At 40.8% G+C, this 19,516-nt stretch overlaps 1 protein-coding gene across 8 annotated transcripts in view; it reads right to left on the minus strand.

The window, feature by feature from the left end:
• The window catches only part of WASHC2C (WASH complex subunit 2C), a 65,583-nt gene that overhangs the window by 12,757 nt on the left and 33,310 nt on the right, over window positions 1-19,516 (minus strand). For 2 of the 8 annotated variants that reach the window (XM_085230121.1, XM_085230119.1), the window contains exons 1-22: window positions 17,953-18,111; window positions 17,774-17,884; window positions 17,508-17,672; window positions 16,142-16,207; window positions 15,349-15,522; window positions 14,643-14,736; window positions 14,187-14,245; window positions 13,341-13,388; window positions 12,332-12,436; window positions 11,717-11,804; window positions 10,475-10,543; window positions 9,995-10,107; window positions 9,252-9,321; window positions 8,411-8,467; window positions 7,660-7,822; window positions 6,904-7,042; window positions 5,372-5,464; window positions 4,792-4,896; window positions 3,519-3,635; window positions 2,502-2,665; window positions 1,963-2,065; window positions 870-1,052 (exon numbers count right to left, since the gene is read on the minus strand). In XM_085230121.1, the coding sequence (XP_085086247.1) occupies window positions 870-1,052; window positions 1,963-2,065; window positions 2,502-2,665; window positions 3,519-3,635; window positions 4,792-4,896; window positions 5,372-5,464; window positions 6,904-7,042; window positions 7,660-7,822; window positions 8,411-8,467; window positions 9,252-9,321; window positions 9,995-10,107; window positions 10,475-10,543; window positions 11,717-11,804; window positions 12,332-12,436; window positions 13,341-13,388; window positions 14,187-14,245; window positions 14,643-14,736; window positions 15,349-15,522; window positions 16,142-16,207; window positions 17,508-17,672; window positions 17,774-17,884 (2,286 nt within the window). In that variant the 5' untranslated portion in view covers window positions 17,953-18,111. The other 6 variants (XM_085230122.1, XM_085230118.1, XM_085230117.1 and 3 more) reach the window with 5 other exon arrangements.

Raw genomic sequence — 19,516 nt, forward strand, 5'->3', positions numbered from 1 at the left:
TTAAGTTCAATTTAATTATACTAAGCAGGCAGAATAGCAACATGCAGATTATCAAGATACATTTCAATAGACTAAGAAAACATTTTATAACTCTGAAATGAATGTAGTTGTCTTCCTGTACTCTACACTCTACAACCTGATGTTGGTAATCAGATTTCTGAATACGGTTTCTTTCCCATCTACGTGCCAGGTTACATCTCATTCCACAACTCCACATTCAGTTGTTTTGACATTATGTGCAAGGTACCTAGTTGATGCCATTTCGTATTCTTCATATGGGCAGCACCACCTGAATACTGAGAGTGCTCAGGAAGGTTTAAAGCCCCATAACAATACACTGGAAGCCCATCAGCTGCCAATTCCCCAACAGTCTTTCAAAAGGATAATGCCCAAGAGTTAAGTTCTGTTGAAGCTTCTTCAATAATGCACTCAAAGCTTGTTCTGTAAACTACTGCCCATGAGAAATTCACAATCCTATTCAGCCTCAACACTGTAACTACCAACATCAATTACAATTCATCAGACAGCATGCTCAAACAGTGAAATTACTGAGCTTTACAAAGCACAACCATTAGTATAAGCTTGCTGTTTTTTCAAAAGGAGAGCTCTACACACACAAAAAAAATTGCCCCACTCAGCCTAGAGCAGAAAAACAACTCAAAACCCAAAACTTTGGCAAATGCTAGCTGGGAAATTAATTTAAATGCCATTTAATCAGTTTGCTTATGTTTGACCAATAAGTGATTTTGCTAAAGGTTGAGTTGTTCTCTCCCAAGTAACAGCAGAGGCAATCAAAAAAAATAGTTCCATCCCCATTATGTTTTTATACTGAATCTTTGCCTTCAAGTTAATGTAAGAAAATGTCTTACTTTTTCCTTTGTCACCTGCCTTTCAACATCTGTTCCTCTAGGCACAGGAACTGCTTCAGGCTCTTCTGAAGACCACAGTGCATCTTGTGCCTGGTTAGACTTTGTAATATGTGGTCGATCATTCTTTTCCTCTTTTTCCTCTTCATTAAACAAGGGTGGTGCTTGTGCTGGCTTTATTTTCTCCTGCAAAATTATGAGAATGTCATTGATACAGAATTGCTTGGTATAGAAGAAGAACATGCTGCCGAGGGACAGCAGACCCTCAGTTTGCTATCCAGGAGTCTACATGAACACTGGCAATGTGCTTGAGGTTGCTTCCTTTTCTTGCATTCTGGTTTGTGACTTCTGATTTCCAGTATTATAGACTCTTAAGACTGAATAAAGAGTGCCAGGAAGCAGCTGCAAACTTAAAGCAGATGCTGTAGGAATCCTGTTCAATTACTGCAGTGGCTCCTAAGATTGCCAACAGCCACACTAGCTTACCTGCTTCTTTTTCCACCCCCAAAATCTGCACTTAACCTAACTGGAAAAAGACAAGGCCACAAAATATGTTTCTGGCAACTCTTTTCTTGGCAACCAGAAAGGCAAGACTGGGGAGTAAGGTCATATGTTCAGCAAGTCTGCTGCATTAAACTTCTGCAGTTCTTACTTTCAGCTCCAAAGCACAACCACACAGGAGCACACTGTGGGTTGAGCTCATGAGACAGGATAGCATGAGAGTGCTCCACTGAAGGCCAGCCAGCTAGAGCTGAGATACCACAACAGATGAAATTCCAGTTTCACAGTCAGCAGTAAACTGTCTGTTCTTCTGAGTGGTACTTTATGGTTTGAAATATCTTAAAACATCCCCAGAAAGGGCTTTCAGCATAAACCAAACAAGTTTAGTGATGATTACTAGGATGATAATTTTGAAATCTCTTTTAGCCTGATAGTAATAAGTCTCGCCTGTAAGAATTCTGTCTGATCCCATTTCAAGTTTTAGGCAATAGTAGTTCTAGCAAACAAGTTGGGCTTACATTACCTAACAAGGAGGATAACTTATGTAAACACTGTGCAAGTATTCTGCATTATTTTTAAAAGAAAGCGAAGATACCGCTGTAGAAGCTGAAGGAAGCGTTGATTGGGAACTGAAGAGCGATTCTCCAGTAACAGCATCATCTTCAAACAGCAGTGATATCCTCTGTGGTTTTCTTTGGCTGCAGCAGGGAAAAGAATAAAAGTGGAAGATCAATGCAAAAGTTTCAAGGCCCATGTTCTGCATCTCTGTAAGAAGCGTAACTTCATTCACAATGTGTGATCCTAGATAAAAGACTTGGGTTCCTCACTATCCAAACAATTCTACCATCACCCTCTCTCATCTGCATACCTTTCAACAGAAGTGAAGATGAAAGAGCTCAGAAAAGGTATTAGAAGCAGAGAAATGAAGAACCCAGTTTGGCGGAGGAATACAATCCATCACAGACCAAAAAAAAGACAAAAAAGGCCCAGCCAAGTCCAACACATCCCGCTCACACATCTTTACTTTGTCCTCAGCAGCATTAAGAAGAGACAACGCTCACAATGAGTCCGCCTCTTCATGTTTTTAGGACAGAGCTGGACTGCTCTCAAGATTCCCCCCCAGAGTATTTTCACCTCTCTTTAGTGATTGCAAATAAATCCTCCTCATCATCTTCCTCGAATAGGCTTGTCTTCTTCACAGCTTTAGCCTGACTGATGGTGCTAGATGATTTTGCAGGGTCCTCTTTTTGGTTATCTTCCGAAGGAAGCTTCAGTGGCTTGGAGACATTCCAATGTTCCTTAAAAACAAGGAACTCTTAAGTTTCTTTCATCTTGGCCAAAGCCACTTCCACAACTTCTCTATAAGCAGAAACAGTTCAGCATCTTGGCAGCCCTTGCATCTATCTACTGGCTTTTTAGTTTTTTTTTTGCTTTTTTTTTTTTCCTCCATTCCTGCATTATAGTGCTAGCCAAAGCAATCTGACATTGATCAGGCTTCACGGAGGGCCTGGCCACCTTTCAGCATACACTTGCCAGCAGAATAATGTACATGCACTGTCCCATTGCAGCTGCTCTTAAGAGCTAAGGTCAGTGTAAACTTTCCAGACAAGCTTTTAAGTTACTTAGTGCCTCTGAGTTTCAATTAACACGTAGGACGACACCTCACCTATCTCTAATAGAATGCTAGTCCCTAGGAAGTTTCATCCTTGCATTTCATTTTATCCATCTCTGGACTTACAAGAAAACTCAAAAAAACAAAACAAACAAGAAAACCAAGCAAACAAAAAAAACGTCCAAACAACATATCTATCCAGAACTTTTCTTACAAAAAAAATAAAGTAGAAGGAAACAAATGTATTTTTTTTTTTCCACTCAGTATTTTTAAGTTAGGCTTGTTGGAAGGAGTGTCCTCCATTTCTTATCAACCTAAATACTACCCTGAAAATATTGATTCTTTTCCACATAATTTCTGTTGCCCAGATCCTGAGTTAATCTCAGCCAAGAATAAGCTTCCTCAACAAGTCACAGGAATGAGGCAGGCATGGCAAGAGGACACAGCAGTTTGACTGTAGTTCCTGTCTGAACAGTTCTTTGTTTTGGCTAGTAGAAAAACCCTGCAACCCATTTAAATCAAGTCTTGCTCTTCAATACCTCCTCATCACTGCTGAACAATAAGCTGGAGGCTTTCTTGTGTGGCTCTGACTGTTTTGCTTTCTCTTCCAGGGGCTTTTCCTGTTGCTTCTTGGCAGGTACCACACCAAAGAGATCCTAAAAACAAACCCCAAAACAATAAAATGAAAATCCAAATTCACAATGGAAAGCTTGCCGAGAAGCCTTCAGCTTGCAAGAAACCATGGCCCACTGTTTTTCAAATAAGAAAGAAGCAATTTTGTGAACCCACTTAAAGATATTCTCAAGCATGATAAAACACTGTGGCACAGGGAATTTCAAAGTACACAGCATTTGATAATCAGAAACTTGTAAGCATACTGCTGGATTTAGGCATCCAGATTCTCCTAAATCCCCCATACAGCAATGCTGCAGCACAACGGCTAAAACACTGGGGCACAGTTTCTACATTTACATACTTGAACTTCATAACACAACCTTCCTGGACTATGCTAAAATCCAGAGATTTTACCGTATTACAGAATGTTTCACAATCCTACCAGTTATCTCTGTGCACAGCCCCCATTCAGAAATGGAGGGAGCTCAAACAGCCCCTTCCTGAACAAGAGACCACTATCTTCAGTTTGCAAAAATTCTTGCTCTTCCAGCTCTGAACAGGCCTTCTATCAGTCTCATGCTAGAACTATAGGTAACTAAACTCGGGCTACAGACCCAAAGTTGAAAGCTCAATGGAGCATGTGCAGGAGGAAGAAGAGGGTCAACAGATAAGAAAAGCAGACACTAATCTTATAAAGTTTCTAGCACCAACTGTGTTCTGATCTCTTCTGCACTAGCAGCTGTCATTTTCATATACAGAAAAGCAAGGAAAAAAAAAAAAATATATATATAAAAATATATATATATATATATTTGCCAGCCATGACACAGTGGAAACAAGAACTCACTCACGGCTAGACAGCAGAGGCCAGGATAGACTGGCCTTTCCAAGCTCATATCAGTTCTGTATCTCAGTGTTCTTTAGCTGTTTAAGAGGGACAATGTTCTTAGCATTTAGGTTCAGAGATGATATGCACTGGCTAAAAATACTAAAAAGATATCAAGAGCTCACAAGAATACCTCATCAAATCTCCTCCATGATGCTGTCTGCATGCTCAGAACTGTTAAAGAGTGCAAGAAGACCAATTTGGTGCTCTAAATTTAGTGCTTCATTTATGAGTTCAGATGTTTAAACATCTGAATATTTCCTGCAGCAGGCTGCTCCCATGAACAGATAGAATCAGGAAGTGGTACTTACCTCTTCATCATCATCAAACAAAGAGAGCGGAGCTTTCGTTGTGGACTTGCTGGTGGGGAGAGATGTAGCTTTTGATGTCATGGTTTTACTTGATGAAAACAAATCCTGCACAAACCAGAGAAATATCACTATACAAAGCAATGCTATACACTTAAGAAATGGGAGATCTATGTTTTTCCTTTAAAAGTGTTCAGTGTGTCTGTGAAGTCAGGATAGATTGTCTTTCAGATATAACAAGTACCTAAAGACTCATGGTGATTTCCCTCAGCTTTGCAGATTTATTACTACAGGAAATCAAAGACAAGTCTAAACACATTCAGTCCTTTGTAATTCTTGTTCTTAATTTGCTGCTCTTTCCTTCCCTTTAGATTTCTAATTAATGCTTGTGTGTACCACACAAGTTCAGTCTTTTCACACTGGGGAACAAGTAATCAAAGATCTCACTCTTGGAGAAACTTTTTGGAAAGGCCGGGAGCAGATACATGGTGTCAGAGTTCACAACTGTGCAGATAAGTAGAATAAAGTTAGAGTGACTCAGATTCCAAAGACTTTTGCAGTAATTTATTTCAGAGATACTCACTTCAGAATCCTCCTCATCTGAGAAGAGGCCCCTCTGTTTTCTTTGAGGTGTTTCAGATGAAGGCTTGAAATCATCACCTGAAGATGGCTGACTCTTAAGGACAAAGAAAACCACCTATTTAGAGTCAGTAAGGGCAGGCACGCTATGACCTTTTTAGGGGGCATGCTGCTGACAGCAATCAAAAGAACAGGACACATGCTTGCCATCCACGAGCTCAAGTCTCATTTGCTGTGTGAGCAACACTTATGCAGCCAGGGCTGTGCAAAGGTCCCCTCTCCCACCACCTTCCTTCTCAGCAGCAATATGTGCAGCAATGCATGCCAGGCCTCATTCTGAGTCAAAGGAAAATGACTTTTTTTTTTTTTTTTTTTTTAAAGTGAGGCTTAAAAGACAGTTTGTGCCAGCCATCATTTCCTTTATTAGCACAGCATGGCCCAGGCCTGCCACCAGCTATATTGCCATTAGTGTCAGAATGATTCCAGACCCAAACACTACCATCAGGAAGCCTAAATATCTTCACTTCCTGACAGAGCAAGAGTGGTGCTGCTGAATCAGTTCTCATCCTCTCTTCCAGGAAAAGAAAGTACTACGAGATCTGAACAACGGTACTGGAGGTTCTCCCATTACCTCTCCTGCTTTTGCATTGCATCAGAAACAGGAGCTGGCTTTTGGCTTTGTGCTCAAGTGTTTTTTAAAAGGCATTATGGATAGAGTCCTACAACAATTTGTATTATACATCCCCAGCACTGTATGCTTCTCAGTGTGGAGGGGAAAAGAGTTGCTGTAGCTCATTACGTTCATATACTGCTTAGACAGTCAGTATGTATACAATGAACACATACAGTCTGTGTTACAGAAACAAAGAGTGCTGCCACTTGCCCCAAGACGCTGCTCTGAAAAATAAAATTGAGTGTGCATTAGGAAAGTCTCACAGCTTTATGCATGTGTCCTCAGGACAGCATTTAAAGCTTTCGGTAACTTAAGAGTTTTCAGCTGAAAAGCTGCTTTTTGGATGCTCAAAATTTTGTATATGCTTAGGTAGAAATGTGACACCCACAATCCTATCCCAAAACATATACAAGTAATGGGTTACCACTTAAGTTCCTGTCAGAAGTTTGTGCAACAGTCTGTGCAGTACAGAACCATAACACCAAAGCTTCTTAATTCAGGCTGGCTTCTTTCCAGCAGTGAATTTCCTACATTTCTGTTGTTGTTGTTTGCTTGTTAACGTTTTGTTTGTTTAAACTAGCAAAGATTTCTCATTTTGCTCCTAATTCAGTTCTACTTTAAAAAGATTCTCTAATCATTTCCCGTAAGCAAAAAGCCTTGAATAAACCCAAAGTTAGAGAAGCAAAAGACATTTAAGGGCTCCTGAAACTCTTAAGGAGTTCTGGTCATGAAAGACCCTATGAATCCAGTTCTGCCATAAAAATATGGCACTTCCATACTGTTTCACATGGAAAAATGATCTCAGACACAGTAATCTCTTTCTCCTAATTCCTTAGCCACACAACCTACTTATATTCCATTACCTTTTTTGCTATGGCTGTCTTCTTTTCACTCTCCACTTCTTTAGTTGTGCTAGCAGCCACAGGAGGAATGGCAGGTTTCTCTTTGAATAAGTCACCTTCATCATCGTCATCATCAAATAGGTCAGCTGCAGATTTGACTCCATTAAGAGACAAAACAAAAAATGTAACGAGTAGAACAGAACAGCACAGACACCACTGAACAAGAGACAGCACAGTCAAAGATACTGTGCTCTCTTTTAAAAGAAACCAGTACCAGAGACTTTTAAGAGGAAAAAATGAGGCAAGCTCTTGAAGCGAAACAGAGCATGGGTGACAGACAATGTAACCAACAAGGATCCAGTTGGAGTCTCATTGAATGGCTATTTCTAAATCCCTCAACAAAGCATTCTACATTAGCTTGGCACACCTAAGGGCCAAGCGCCTGTCAATAGGTGGTGGTGAGTAGAGGCTCTCAAAGCTGCATGAGTTAAGTCTGTACTATTTTCCTGCTTTAAGTCTGAATACCGCCTTTGAAGTGGAAGTAACATCCTAAGAGATAAAGGTCATTGGAGAGCATGTCCAAATAAACCAGCCCTACCATTCTGAGGAAAAGAGTTGCTAATAGAATAAACATTAGAACAAACACAAGACCAAAACAAACAAAAATCCAACAAAAACCAAGTCAAAAATAAGTCTAGCAAAGCACTCAGTGATTTCTACAGTTTGAACTTCAATGATCTTTTACGTTTAACTCGCCACTGCACAGATAAGGAGGTACCTGGACCTGGAGTCTTTTTAGTTGTTCCCACAAAGAAGTCATCATCGTCATCATCAAAAAGATGAATTTTTTCAGGCTGCTTAGGAGCTTTTTCTGTACTCTGTGCTGTAGGTTTCTTGTCTTTTTCCACAATTACAGAGGAGCTGAAGACATCACTCCCTCCTGCAGGTCAGATAGGGGAAAATGGATCCATACAGTTACCATAGCCAGAGTTACTGAAAAGCTGCTGAAAAAAGTTACTGCTGTGAAAGTTGAACCAGATGCACAGTTTCCATCACAGCAATACTTAAAGCATTCCTGCAATGTCTCATCAAAAGCACAAGCTTCTGCTAACCTAAGAAAATGTGATCAAAACTAAAAGATGAAAATGCATTTCCCTCTCAGAGTATGAGTCGGAGTTGTGATTGAGTGCACTACAGACATAAACAGTATATTAGCATTTAAAGTAATAAATATTCTTAGGAGTAAACTAAGAATAGTGTAAACTCTCCAAGTTGACAGCTGCTACCATTTACCTCCCATCATTGGCACCTACCTTCAGAACTCCTGCAGAACCCTGATTAAACATAAAGCATGCTGCAAGTTAGGCTTAGCACAGCAGAAGCGCCTGTGTTTGTCATTAAGCATGTAATCATCAAGCAGTGCAGTGCTGCTGAGCTTTCATAGCTTTCTTCTTTAAAAGCTCCTCAGTGCGCTTTAAAGAAAAGGACATTTTGTGCACGAAGCAATTTGCTATTGAATGAATCATACCTGGGAACAGAGACACTGCACCTGCAGGAACTTTCTTTAAGGATTTTGTAGAGATTGCTGAAATCACAGGAAGTACAATACAATTGGATGCACTCACTTTACACTATCAAAGCCTTTAGAACTCTACCATAGAAATAGGAACCTGAGAGGTGTTCTGAGCTCCATGCTTTGCTCAGCAGCCCAGAAGTCTTTAAGACGTTCTCTTTGAACTTCTGCCTTTTTGCAGAGGCATGTAAGAACATGTCTAGCTTACTGTAATCCGTTAAAACTTGCCAATGAATCTGAAGCTTACAAATACAGTTTGTATCAACACAGCGTTGTTTACAAGGGTTCACATTCACACATTTGAAACTACTTTGATACAGTACAACCAAAACAAAATGGCTCAGTCTCTAAACGCACATCTGAAAATTCAATAAGCACAATGTTTCAATAAAAACTGCTGCAGAATGAGTGCTCATCAGATTCCTCAAGAGTCTGGATATACAACAAAAGTGAAGTGTAGATATTCAAACTGTGAGAAACAATCTTGACCCCAACAAAATCCACGAATGGATCCCACAAAGTACTCCTTAGCAACAGAAACCCAGTGCATGCAGTGAGTTCTGCCAACATCAGTAAGGATATTTGCAGCTCCAGGAAGACAGGTGCGTGTAAGCAATCACAGTGAACATATACAATTCAAGGAAAATGTAACTGCTCTCTATTGAGATTGAGGAAAATAAGAGATTTGAAAACAATTGCTACGCCAGAATTCCTAGTGGGAAAAGTTATGTTCCTGCTGCTGGCTGTGATAAATTACAGCACAGACAGAAGTAGAAAGACAAAAACAGGTTCTTACCTGCACTGATAGGAACTTGTTCCTCTTGCTCTTTTGAATCTTCTCTTGGTGCTTCAGCAAAAAGATCACCCTGGTATTAGACAAAAATGCAAAGGAGTATAGGGTACAGTAGTGAATTTTATCTTTTGTAGGAAAAGACAGTTGCCAAATCTTTCATGTAGACTATCCAATCAATGTGTGTGCTGTTTCTTTAGTTATAACCAGGAACACTACACCCTGCAAAGGCAATGGCTTGGCTACTGTTCTGGACTTCTTCCAGAATCAACTGCATGATAAAAATCAGAAGAAATCTTTTTTTTTTTTTTTTTTTTTTTTAAAACAACTTTTCTGTCAAAGCCTTAAACCTCATTAATTTTTTAATAGAAATCTTCTTTCTTAAAATGAACAAAACAGCATAATATTTAGTTTATCTTCACAGATAAAAGTGAGGCACTGAGTACATAGCTGGAATCAAAACCTCTCTAATGTAGTGCCAGAACAACACTTGCATTACTACAAGCACTGTCACAGAAAAGTAGGCTCTGTGCCAAAGGCAACACAAGTACCTTACTCACACAGCTTTCTTTGTCCAACAGAAATATACACTGTCCCATTATATCTGAATGTTAACAAGAAACAAAATGTTGTTTCTTCTTTCTGCCTTCCAGAGTTGTTGGGAATTTGTGGGATTTTTTTGTTTTTGTTTTTGTTTTGCTCTAAAGGGACACACACATCTCCATCTGTCCTCTCTCTAGCATTCTCACCTCATCATCATCAAAGAGACCGGTGCCACCACTGAAGAGACCACCCTTAGAACCAAATGGCGTGAAATCTTCATCAGTCAGCTTAGGATGCTTGAAGATGTCATCTTCATCATCTAGAAAGCATGAGAGACAAGAGTATTGACTGAGTTTCAGGAAAGGGAATAAAGAAACAATCAAAACAAAAATTAGTTTGATTCCACCCTCTCTTTCTTATAAAGATGATATGTACAGAGAAGCTGCTGTGGATCTCTCAGGTTGTTTGTAGCTACTCCACAAGGTTACATTTAAGATGAAACTCTCACTGGACTGTTACTGGCCATCATTTGCACTCATACATAACCACCTAGACTTGTATACATACTCACCCCGAAGGACACTCACTGATATCCCGCCCAGTTTCTACAGCAATTACCATGTTTTCTTAAGCAGTATCTTACAATTCAACCAACGACTGAAGAAAAAGATAGGAGGAAATCTTACCATCTGATGGAACTTTAACTTCCTTCTTCTCTTTTGGAGTTTTCCTTGATTTGATTTCCGGTGACAGTGCTTTAAGAAGAAAAGTTCAAAGTGTAAATGAAATAATCCATCTTTACTTGTAACCTGTGCTTGACCTATGATAAAAAAAAAAATCTCAAAAAGTAATTTAAACAAAATATATCAGCCCAGTAAAGCAATTCTCTATAGTACAAGCTCTAAAAATGGCACTTTAAATTACAATGGCAACATAGTTGTTCGTACTGCGACTAGTGGTAACTAGTATCACCTGATATATCAGAGAGAAACATATCATTACAGATAGTACAGATTCCACGCAGGGCACACAGAACCTTGGATGTCTCCAGCCATATATTATGCCTTGATGGAGTTACTTAAGACTAAATTTTACCCCTCTCTTTCTCATCGCTCAGCAAGGTTATTTCAATTAACAGAAGATTAGCCTGTAACTGAACAAATTAAGCTGTTAGGTTTTACATTCCAATATCCAAAATCCTAACTTGATAGTTCACATCAAGCAAGAACAAAATAAATGTAGTAACTCTGAGAGCAAGAAAGACAAATATAAAGCAAAAGCAAGCTCATAAGCACTCTAGAACTTAATTATGTTCAACTGCTGTTTTGCTGTAAGAATAACTACAGGAGAGTAGAAGTAAATGCAGTAATTATTTATTCTAATATATCAGTGAAAACAGCAGGACTGACAAGTTCCTCAAAACACAGCATATTTAAGCCAAATACAGCAGCATAAAAAAATAAACAAAACCATGTCCCATGAAAGCAAACTACTTCTTGAGGGCTTTTTTGAGCTCTAAAAAAGACCACAGCAACCAGTGCTCCCACATACTTGCCTTAAATAGGGGGAAGGATGTGTGGTCAAACACGTAGCTGTTTTACATACTGATGGAGAATTGGAGTTAAGAGAAAATATTTACAATAACACACCTAAGAAGTGCACCTAAGAAGTGATCTGTCTCATCTGAAAGCAACAAGTTTTCTCAGCAAATTCCAATTCATTCCTATAAGTTATGACCAAAATGTTTCTCAGAGCAGAAAACAGCTACAATACTGTTTTTAATTCCTCCTATTAGGCCTTCAACTAATACATGCTAAACAACAGATTTGTGTAATTGCAAATATTGTTACACAAATTCTCCTTTCCAACACCCTCGGCAGTTCTCCAGCATCTCACAATCATTCATCAAAACTTAAGAGTTAACTTACACGAATGCTCTTCCTCCTGTTTAACTGGTATTTCTCCTTTGATTCGGGCTGCAAGTTCATCCGCAAATGACGTTGGCCTTTTCTTTTTCTGAGGGGCAGGGACAAATAGCCATATATTTATTCTACTCAATCCCAATGCCAGTATGAAGTATTTGCAATTGTGCAATTATAAATACAGTATAGCACAGCCTCATTTATACAATTTCCTATTTAGTATTCAGTAGAAGCACTCGTAAGGATTTTAAGAAGGCAATTAAGAGATTGTGTGCATCAAAGAAAAGCCATTTGTAGTCCTTTATGGTTATAAAACTTTCAATGTCACCTGAATTAGGGAATATAAAAAACAAGAAGTATTTATCATACCCAAAGCCAAAGTACAACAATTTCTTAATGACATTTAAAGACAGTTTTGATTCCAGATTAGGGTGCAGGAGTCCCCTAATTTCAAGGGACGAAGCATGAACAATCACATTGAAAGATTCTACTCACAGGTCCTCTCTACCAGGTATACTCACTTCAGGTATCCAAAAGCTACCACTATAATCACAACCAAAGACAAAGTTTTCATGAAACAAGCCCAAAACCTATCCCTGTGGAGAGGCAGTAATCACTTACAGGTCTTGCAGTTTCCTCAAAGTCTCCATCCTCATCTTCTTCTTTTTCAGAGTCAAAGAGATCACAACCATCATAATCATCTTCATCACTCATCTGGGCTGTCCTCTGAGAAAAGAAACAAGACCCCGTTGTCCTCTCCTCAAGTTGGCATACAAAAGGCACAAGTACAAACTTCCACCTGCTTAGATAAAACATTCAGAGCAAACTTACTGAAAGGATGAAAACATTCAGCCAGTTTGGGGGTACTGAACAACTTTTGAGATGTAAGGAGAGAGTGCCTGTAGCTGCAAACAACTAGTTGTGTTCTCTAGTACACCCCTGGGCTGCATCACCAAATGCTAAGGCAGTGCTCACAAGGAGCAGGCTTTGAAAAACTGTTCTTCCGATCCTGAATTTTCTCAGACTGAGGGTCCCCAGCATAAGCCTCTTTTCCACTGACACCCTTAAACATGGGTAATATTCCTTTCCCTTGGCAAGGTAGCTACCTATTCCCAACAGTTGAAATTAGATTTGAATTTTTCAACCTAAGCATTTGTTTTCTCCTTTTCATTTGTTATCCAAATAATCATGCTCTTCAAATGTTTCACACTGTTCTCATCTTTGATTTCAGGTCATATTCAGATTGCGTTGTTCCTTACTTCCTGTATCACAAATTCAGAATTGTAATTAGACACAGTAATCCCTCGGAAGCCAAGTTCTCATGGGGCTGATTCTTTCAGCTTCCAGTGCTCCAAAGTTATTCCTGAGAAAAACACACATCATGCAGTGCCACTGAACATACAATGTGCATCTAATGATGGCTGGCAAGCATGCTTTAAAGCCCAACAAAGGTTCATACATAGTACACACCATCTGGTCAGGACAGCCTACTCATAGAAAATTATACAAATCAGGCTTAACCAAGGCTTTCAATTGCTAATTATCTAGGGCTCTGATCTCCTCCTTTTTGCATTCTCACTGTGTCTCAAACAGAAAGTCTTTCAGGTTGTACCAGGGCATATAATTATACCATCTTTTGGTCATCCTCACTGGGGTTTCCAAATTCATCGTCTGATTCCTGGAACACAAGAGACCCAAACACAATTATCACACATTGCTTTGTTCAGTGGTTAAAGGAGTGGGCTCAGAAGCTCTGGACTTGCTTAAATCTGGATACTTCTCATCTCCTCACCCCAACCAGACCACATAATTGTTTGACTGCTACTGAACATCTTTCTGAAAAGGAGCTTACTCAAGTTTCATTAACTTAGCCAAGTAAATGAACTCCATCTGACAGTGCATTTGAGTAACTCAAAAGGCATTTAACTCTAATCGAGCAAAGATACCAAGAGTAAACACCTGAGGATAAAAGGAGTGCTTCCACAGCACAGCTACAAACCACAGATATTCCAGGTAGATAAAACATATCAGAAATTGACAGTCCAATGCATTGGATTCATGGGGCAAAGCCTGGAGGAGAATCACTGAAAACTGTTTGAACTTATTCCTGTTAGTTCACAACCCCTTCTTTGCCACAGTAACTTACAACAAATTCAATTCTTGAATTCTCACACAAGAATCGAGTTCTTTTGCTTCACAAAGTGAAATTAGACTGGATAAAACATTTCGCTTTGAAATATTCTACTATAGCATTAGTTAGAGCCAGTAACACATTGCTCTCCTGAAAGGCTGCAGAGAAAATTACTGCATAAGAACAGTAACAGAAAAGTACATTTACCACAACAGACCACAATAGGAAAGAGACACTGCAATGTTGTCTTGAGACTCCAAATGAAAAAGTGAGGCAGTTAATGGCCTACATCTAAATAAGGACTCATGAACACTTATGCAAAGCAGCTACTATTTCATTGCTTACCTCTTCATCCTTTTCTTCACTGTCAAGTACACTTCCACGATCACTATCAACTGATCCTTCTATTTTAGAAGAAAACAAAAGTTAAGATCAGATATGGCATCTGTAAGCAGAGCTTGTTGGTCACCAGACATAATTACTGCAACATTAAAAGCTTTGTGATGAGAACTAAAAATCAGATGGATAAGAATAATCTGAAAGAGCTTTGTAGGCTGCTGAAGTTCCAGCATTCTGTGTTTCAAATACACAGGGCAAGACTTACTGACAACTCACTCACGTATTGGAAAGGTGGTTGTGACAGCATGACTCAAGGTTTTCTGTAACTATTTTCAGTATGTATCCAAACAGGCAAAAACAACTATGCAGTATGACACAAGCTATTTGGTTAAACCAAAGACCAAAGTTTCATATTAGGAACTATTTACTCCAAGAGAAATCAAAATTTATGCCAGCACATACCCTCACTAGTCAGATCTCCAAGGCCAACATCATCTTGTTCCATGAACTGCTGGGAGCCAATCAGGTAAGGTAAAGGTCTGTCAATATAGAGATCCTAGAAAGAGACAACATCAAGTCTTTCTGACAGCTAGGCACAGCTCTACATTGCTGATGAAGACAGAAGTCCTACAGCCCTTGTTATAACATGAGAAGGATACAAGCTTATTTCAAAAGAGTCTCAGAAACATCCTTCAAGTGGTGTTGGCCAGTTGCAATTCCTTCTTGGCACTATGAGAAACATGCACTATCACTATTTAATGGTCCCAATATGTTTTTTTCTATGTGATATCTAACAAAAAAATATCCTTGCAAATTCTACCTCTAGGATTCTTAATTACTAGGACAGTAAAAACTGACTAAAAAACCATGACATTTAAAGGTTTCATTGCAGCCAGAACTCAGGTAGTGAACTTCCCAAGTTCACTCCCATTCAATTAAATCTCTTCATGGCCACCACTCATCAGTGCTAACCCAACTGCAAGACAAGCAGGCTAATAAATAGTTCAGCACAGAGCACTTCAGTTTTACATATAAATCACAAAATCCTCTTTTTAGGTAAATAAAAAGAATTTGATAACAACACAATATTACTGCTGACAGAAATGAAGAGCAAGTCCAATAAAAGAAGCACAAATCCAATCCTCTCAGCAAGAACAGGTCTCTGTACCTTTGGCTCAAGTATCAGTTCTACCCTCTCATTACTTTCTTCCTCTTCTGAGTCAGAGTTGCCTGCTTTGATGTCTAGCTGTTCAAATGCACTGTCCAGAACTTGCAACCCATAATTCACTGCTTCTTGTATTTTGGGGATTAGATCAGCTTCTTTCTGTTCCCGTGTCTTTTCCTTCAACAGGAAAAATATTGTCATTGCGTTTTACTCAAGACTCAACCTCACTGCAACACACATGCAAAAATCTGATTTCAAATTAGTATGGTGAAAGTTTTTCACTGTATGCAAGAAAAAGATCTTCATGAGCTTTGAGGGTTGGTTTTTGTTTTTGTTTTGTTTTTCCTTGACTTAATTCATCTTTTTCAACCCTATAAACAGACACATTTTAAACACCCACACTAACACAACACTTTCCTTTTTGTGCTCCTTCACAGGAACCTTTATATGATAACACACCAAGACTATAAGATATATATAGAAAGCTCTGAGTTTTTTCATTCCTGGTAATTGCAGTCACATTTTACTTCCATAATTCACTACATTTGAATCCAGAATCTTCGATTCCCTTCCTAGAAAAATACACATAGCTGTTGGAAAATAAACAACTTGTCTATCGCATTACAATATTGAAACTGGGGAGGGGAAGGCCCTAAAAGATTATCATATGTTGCAGGAGCTTTCAAAGTTACTGTTAACGTTATGTTTGAATGACATACACCATAAAGAGTAAAGACATCATGAAAAAAGTTAACAGTTTGATTTGTAAGCACCCATGTAAGATGAAGTTAGCTACCTGCTCTGCTTTCTCCCCAGCATCTGTTTTGGGTATAGATTCTTCCACTTCTTCATCATATACTCGCTAAAAAAGTCAAGGAAGATTAATTGAGATAAGAGCAACAAACTTCTGCAAGGGCTAAATCATGGGTATCATTAACAAAATAAAATTACAAATTAATTCATGAAAAACAAAAAAAAACAACCATAGATGATGCCAGGCATCTTCACAGCATCCTTTCATGTACTGCAGCTACTACGAAGGTCCTACCACTTAGCCTCTCAATCCAACTACGGTGATTCAAGACCGCAGATGACACTGCAACAGCGGAAGGCAAGCTGAGCATTTAACCCCTTTTACAGGCTAAGTTAATGTTAAAACAAAACAAACAAACAAACAAAAAAAATTACAACACAGCACTGTTTTAACTCCCTATTATTAAGCTATTTTAGAAGCCTTCAAAAGTAAGCCCAATTTACTGATGGGCAGTTGGTTTCTGTATTCTAGCAGCTTTTCTCCTTCTTTCCTGTTTGCCATTACAGGGAAAGGTCACATCCCTCCCCAGCCCTCAGCATGTTCTGGTGATTGCTCTATCCAGCACTTTGAGCACTCTCTTGCACGATCAGCTACTAGGAGACGCAGGGGAATAAAGAGCAACCTTTGAACCTGCAAACCTGAATCCAAATCTCTCAAAACATAGGTGGCTGTTATCCCCTCCTGAAAGAGACAGATGTCTCTTTCTGAAGTGAGACCTAGAAGCGATGACTGTTTTCTGTGCACTTATAGTTGAGCAAAACAATCTAAAGCATCCAAGATTTAATATGGTTGGTACAAAATCATAGTCATTTGAGTCAGAAGGGACCTTTAAAAGCCAACTGGTCCAACTCTGCTGCAATGAACAGGGACGCCTCCACCTCCACCAGGTGCTCAGAGCCTCACCCAGCCTGACTTTGGATGCCTATAGGGGTGGGGCACCCACCACTTTTTGGGCAGCCTGTGCCAGTGCCTCACCATCTTTACAGTAAAAAATATTTTCCTTTTAATCAATCTCTATCTCTCCTCTTTTAGTTTGAAACCATTTCCCCTCGACCTTTCACCACAGACCCTGCTAAAGAGTCTGCCCCCTTCTTTCTTACAGCCAGTAAGCCGAACAGCAAAGGTAGGCCAGAAGAGACATCGTAACACTGCAAATAAATACCAGTAACCCAGATTTGCATCACCTCGTCCTCTGGAGCATTACGGCCTGACACACGGCCTGAGCACAACGCTGATCAAGACAAAGTGCTTGGTAAAAGCTACGGCCGGGGGGAAGCCTACAAACCCGGCAGGCCGTTACAGCTCTGTGTGCCAGTTACAGCCGCGCTCCCGGTGCGCGCCGACTCACGTTCTCAATGAACTGCGTGTTGGACAGCATGAGGAAGTCGTTGAAGACATTGTGAAGGCGGCAGTCGGCGGCTTTCGTCTCACTGATCAGCCCGTCCACCTGCTTCTTGATCTCGTGGGTCCTGGAGATGGTTTGCTGGGAGAACTCTTGCAGGAAACGCAGGAGCTGCGTGGGACGGGAAACGGCGCTCAGGGCGGCTCTCGGGGCGGCTCCGCGCACCGCGGGCGCTCACGCAGCCGAGACCGCGCAGCGCAGCGTCCGCTCACCCCCGCGTCCGAGGCCAAGGACCAGCTCTGGCTGCCCTTACGGATCTCCTCCAGCGACCAGGGCCGCTCCCACACAGGCGCCGGCTCCGCCGCATCCTGCGCGCCGTTCATCTGCGGGAGAAGAGCGGTGAAGCGAGATAGCGACGGCCCTGCCCGACCCCGCCCGCCCACGCGCTCACCCTGACCGCGGGCCGCCCCGCGCCGCGCTCCCGGCAGTCAGCTGAGCGCCGTCACGTGACCCGCCGCACGGCGCTGCGCGGCACGGCCCGCCCCGAGGCCGCCGCCCCGCCCGGCCCAGCTCCGTGCGGCTCTGCGCCACGGCCGGCAGGGGGCGCGCCGGCGCCGCGGGCGGGAGGAGGGCTGCGGTCACGGCCGCCTCGAACCCCTGCGAAGCATCCTCATAGCGCTGCATCTCGCGTGTTCTTTATTACAAGTGAATCAACAAGAAGAAGTACAACAGTAACATCGTATCGTATGCTCCCTGCTGGGAACGAAGTCCTTCACTCAAACAGTCAGTCTAGGGCAGCCCTCGCTAGTACCACGTGGAGTTGCTTTATTTGTTGCATTGAACTGCATGCGGTGAGGAAGCAGAGCACGGGGTGATCTTTTGAAATAAGACAAAGCACCGAGATCTCCACGTTCCCATCTATTGATTTCGATGACCGCATCCAAATACCTGAGGGAGATGGCTGGATTAGGGCCGGAAGAACATCTAAAAGAAAAGCATCACTACATTCTTTTCAGTGACTTTATAAGCATTACTGAGCTGGGTCAATCCTTCAACCTTTGAAGAGTTTCAAGAATTTTTATGTGTTGATGATAAAGCAGAAAATCAAAAAATATTCCATGTGGAAAAATATTTGTTCGGGCTGGTTTCACAACAGGGTCTTGAGCAAGCCCCACATATGGGATTAATCTAAAGTTATTCTCTAAGGCTTTTAGTGTTTTGCCGTAGTCCCTTCCTCTGCAGTATTCCGAAACCCAGCAAACTTGCCTTTCCTTACTTTCCATATCCACTGAAATACAGAACGGAGCCCAACAAGCTCTTGGTGGATAATGCAGGTTTGCCTACCAGCGCATGAGAGAATGTGGGGTTTACGTGCTCTATGTGTTGTGATACTGCAGGGTCTTTCCATCAGGCAGCTTCAGTCTGGGGACCCTGTGAGAATTAGTGTCCATTAGGAAATAAAACCTATATGGAATATTCCTTAGAGGCAGTTGTTTATTTGAGACACACAAACAGTTTTCTGAGCAGACAGGGCTACAAAGAGCACAATACAAACCTGCTTTGTAGAAGGTGCAACCTAAATATTGTCAGGCACACAAAAAGCATTTCAGTTCTAAAATCCCTTCTAGAGAAGAATTTAGCTGGATTGATTGTAAAGGTTAGAGAGAAGACAGAAACAAGAAAGATCAGTTGTGGTTTTCCTCAGAACTTCAAAAATAAATAAGCAATGCAGAGGTATCAATAATCATATTTATCATCAGGGCCTGACCTGCATGCTGAGAAGCAAACATGTCAGATTACATAGAGCTGAGCTGCCTGGTGCCCGCATTTACAGGCATGCTTGAACTCTGTTCTACTTACATTTGGCACTAAGATCTGTGCTTTTGCTGCTCAGGTTCCCTAAGACTTGCAGGGCAGGGCAGAGGGCTTCTGAAATCAGTCAAGGGGACAATCTCTTTCTTGCATGGCCATAAGGAGTAGTTACAGCAGTAGTTACAGTTACTGGTGCTCTGTCA

Source organism: Meleagris gallopavo, chromosome 8, assembly GCF_905368555.1.
Source record: "Meleagris gallopavo chromosome 8, MGAL_WU_HG_1.1, whole genome shotgun sequence".
Lineage (NCBI taxonomy): Eukaryota > Metazoa > Chordata > Aves > Galliformes > Phasianidae > Meleagris > Meleagris gallopavo.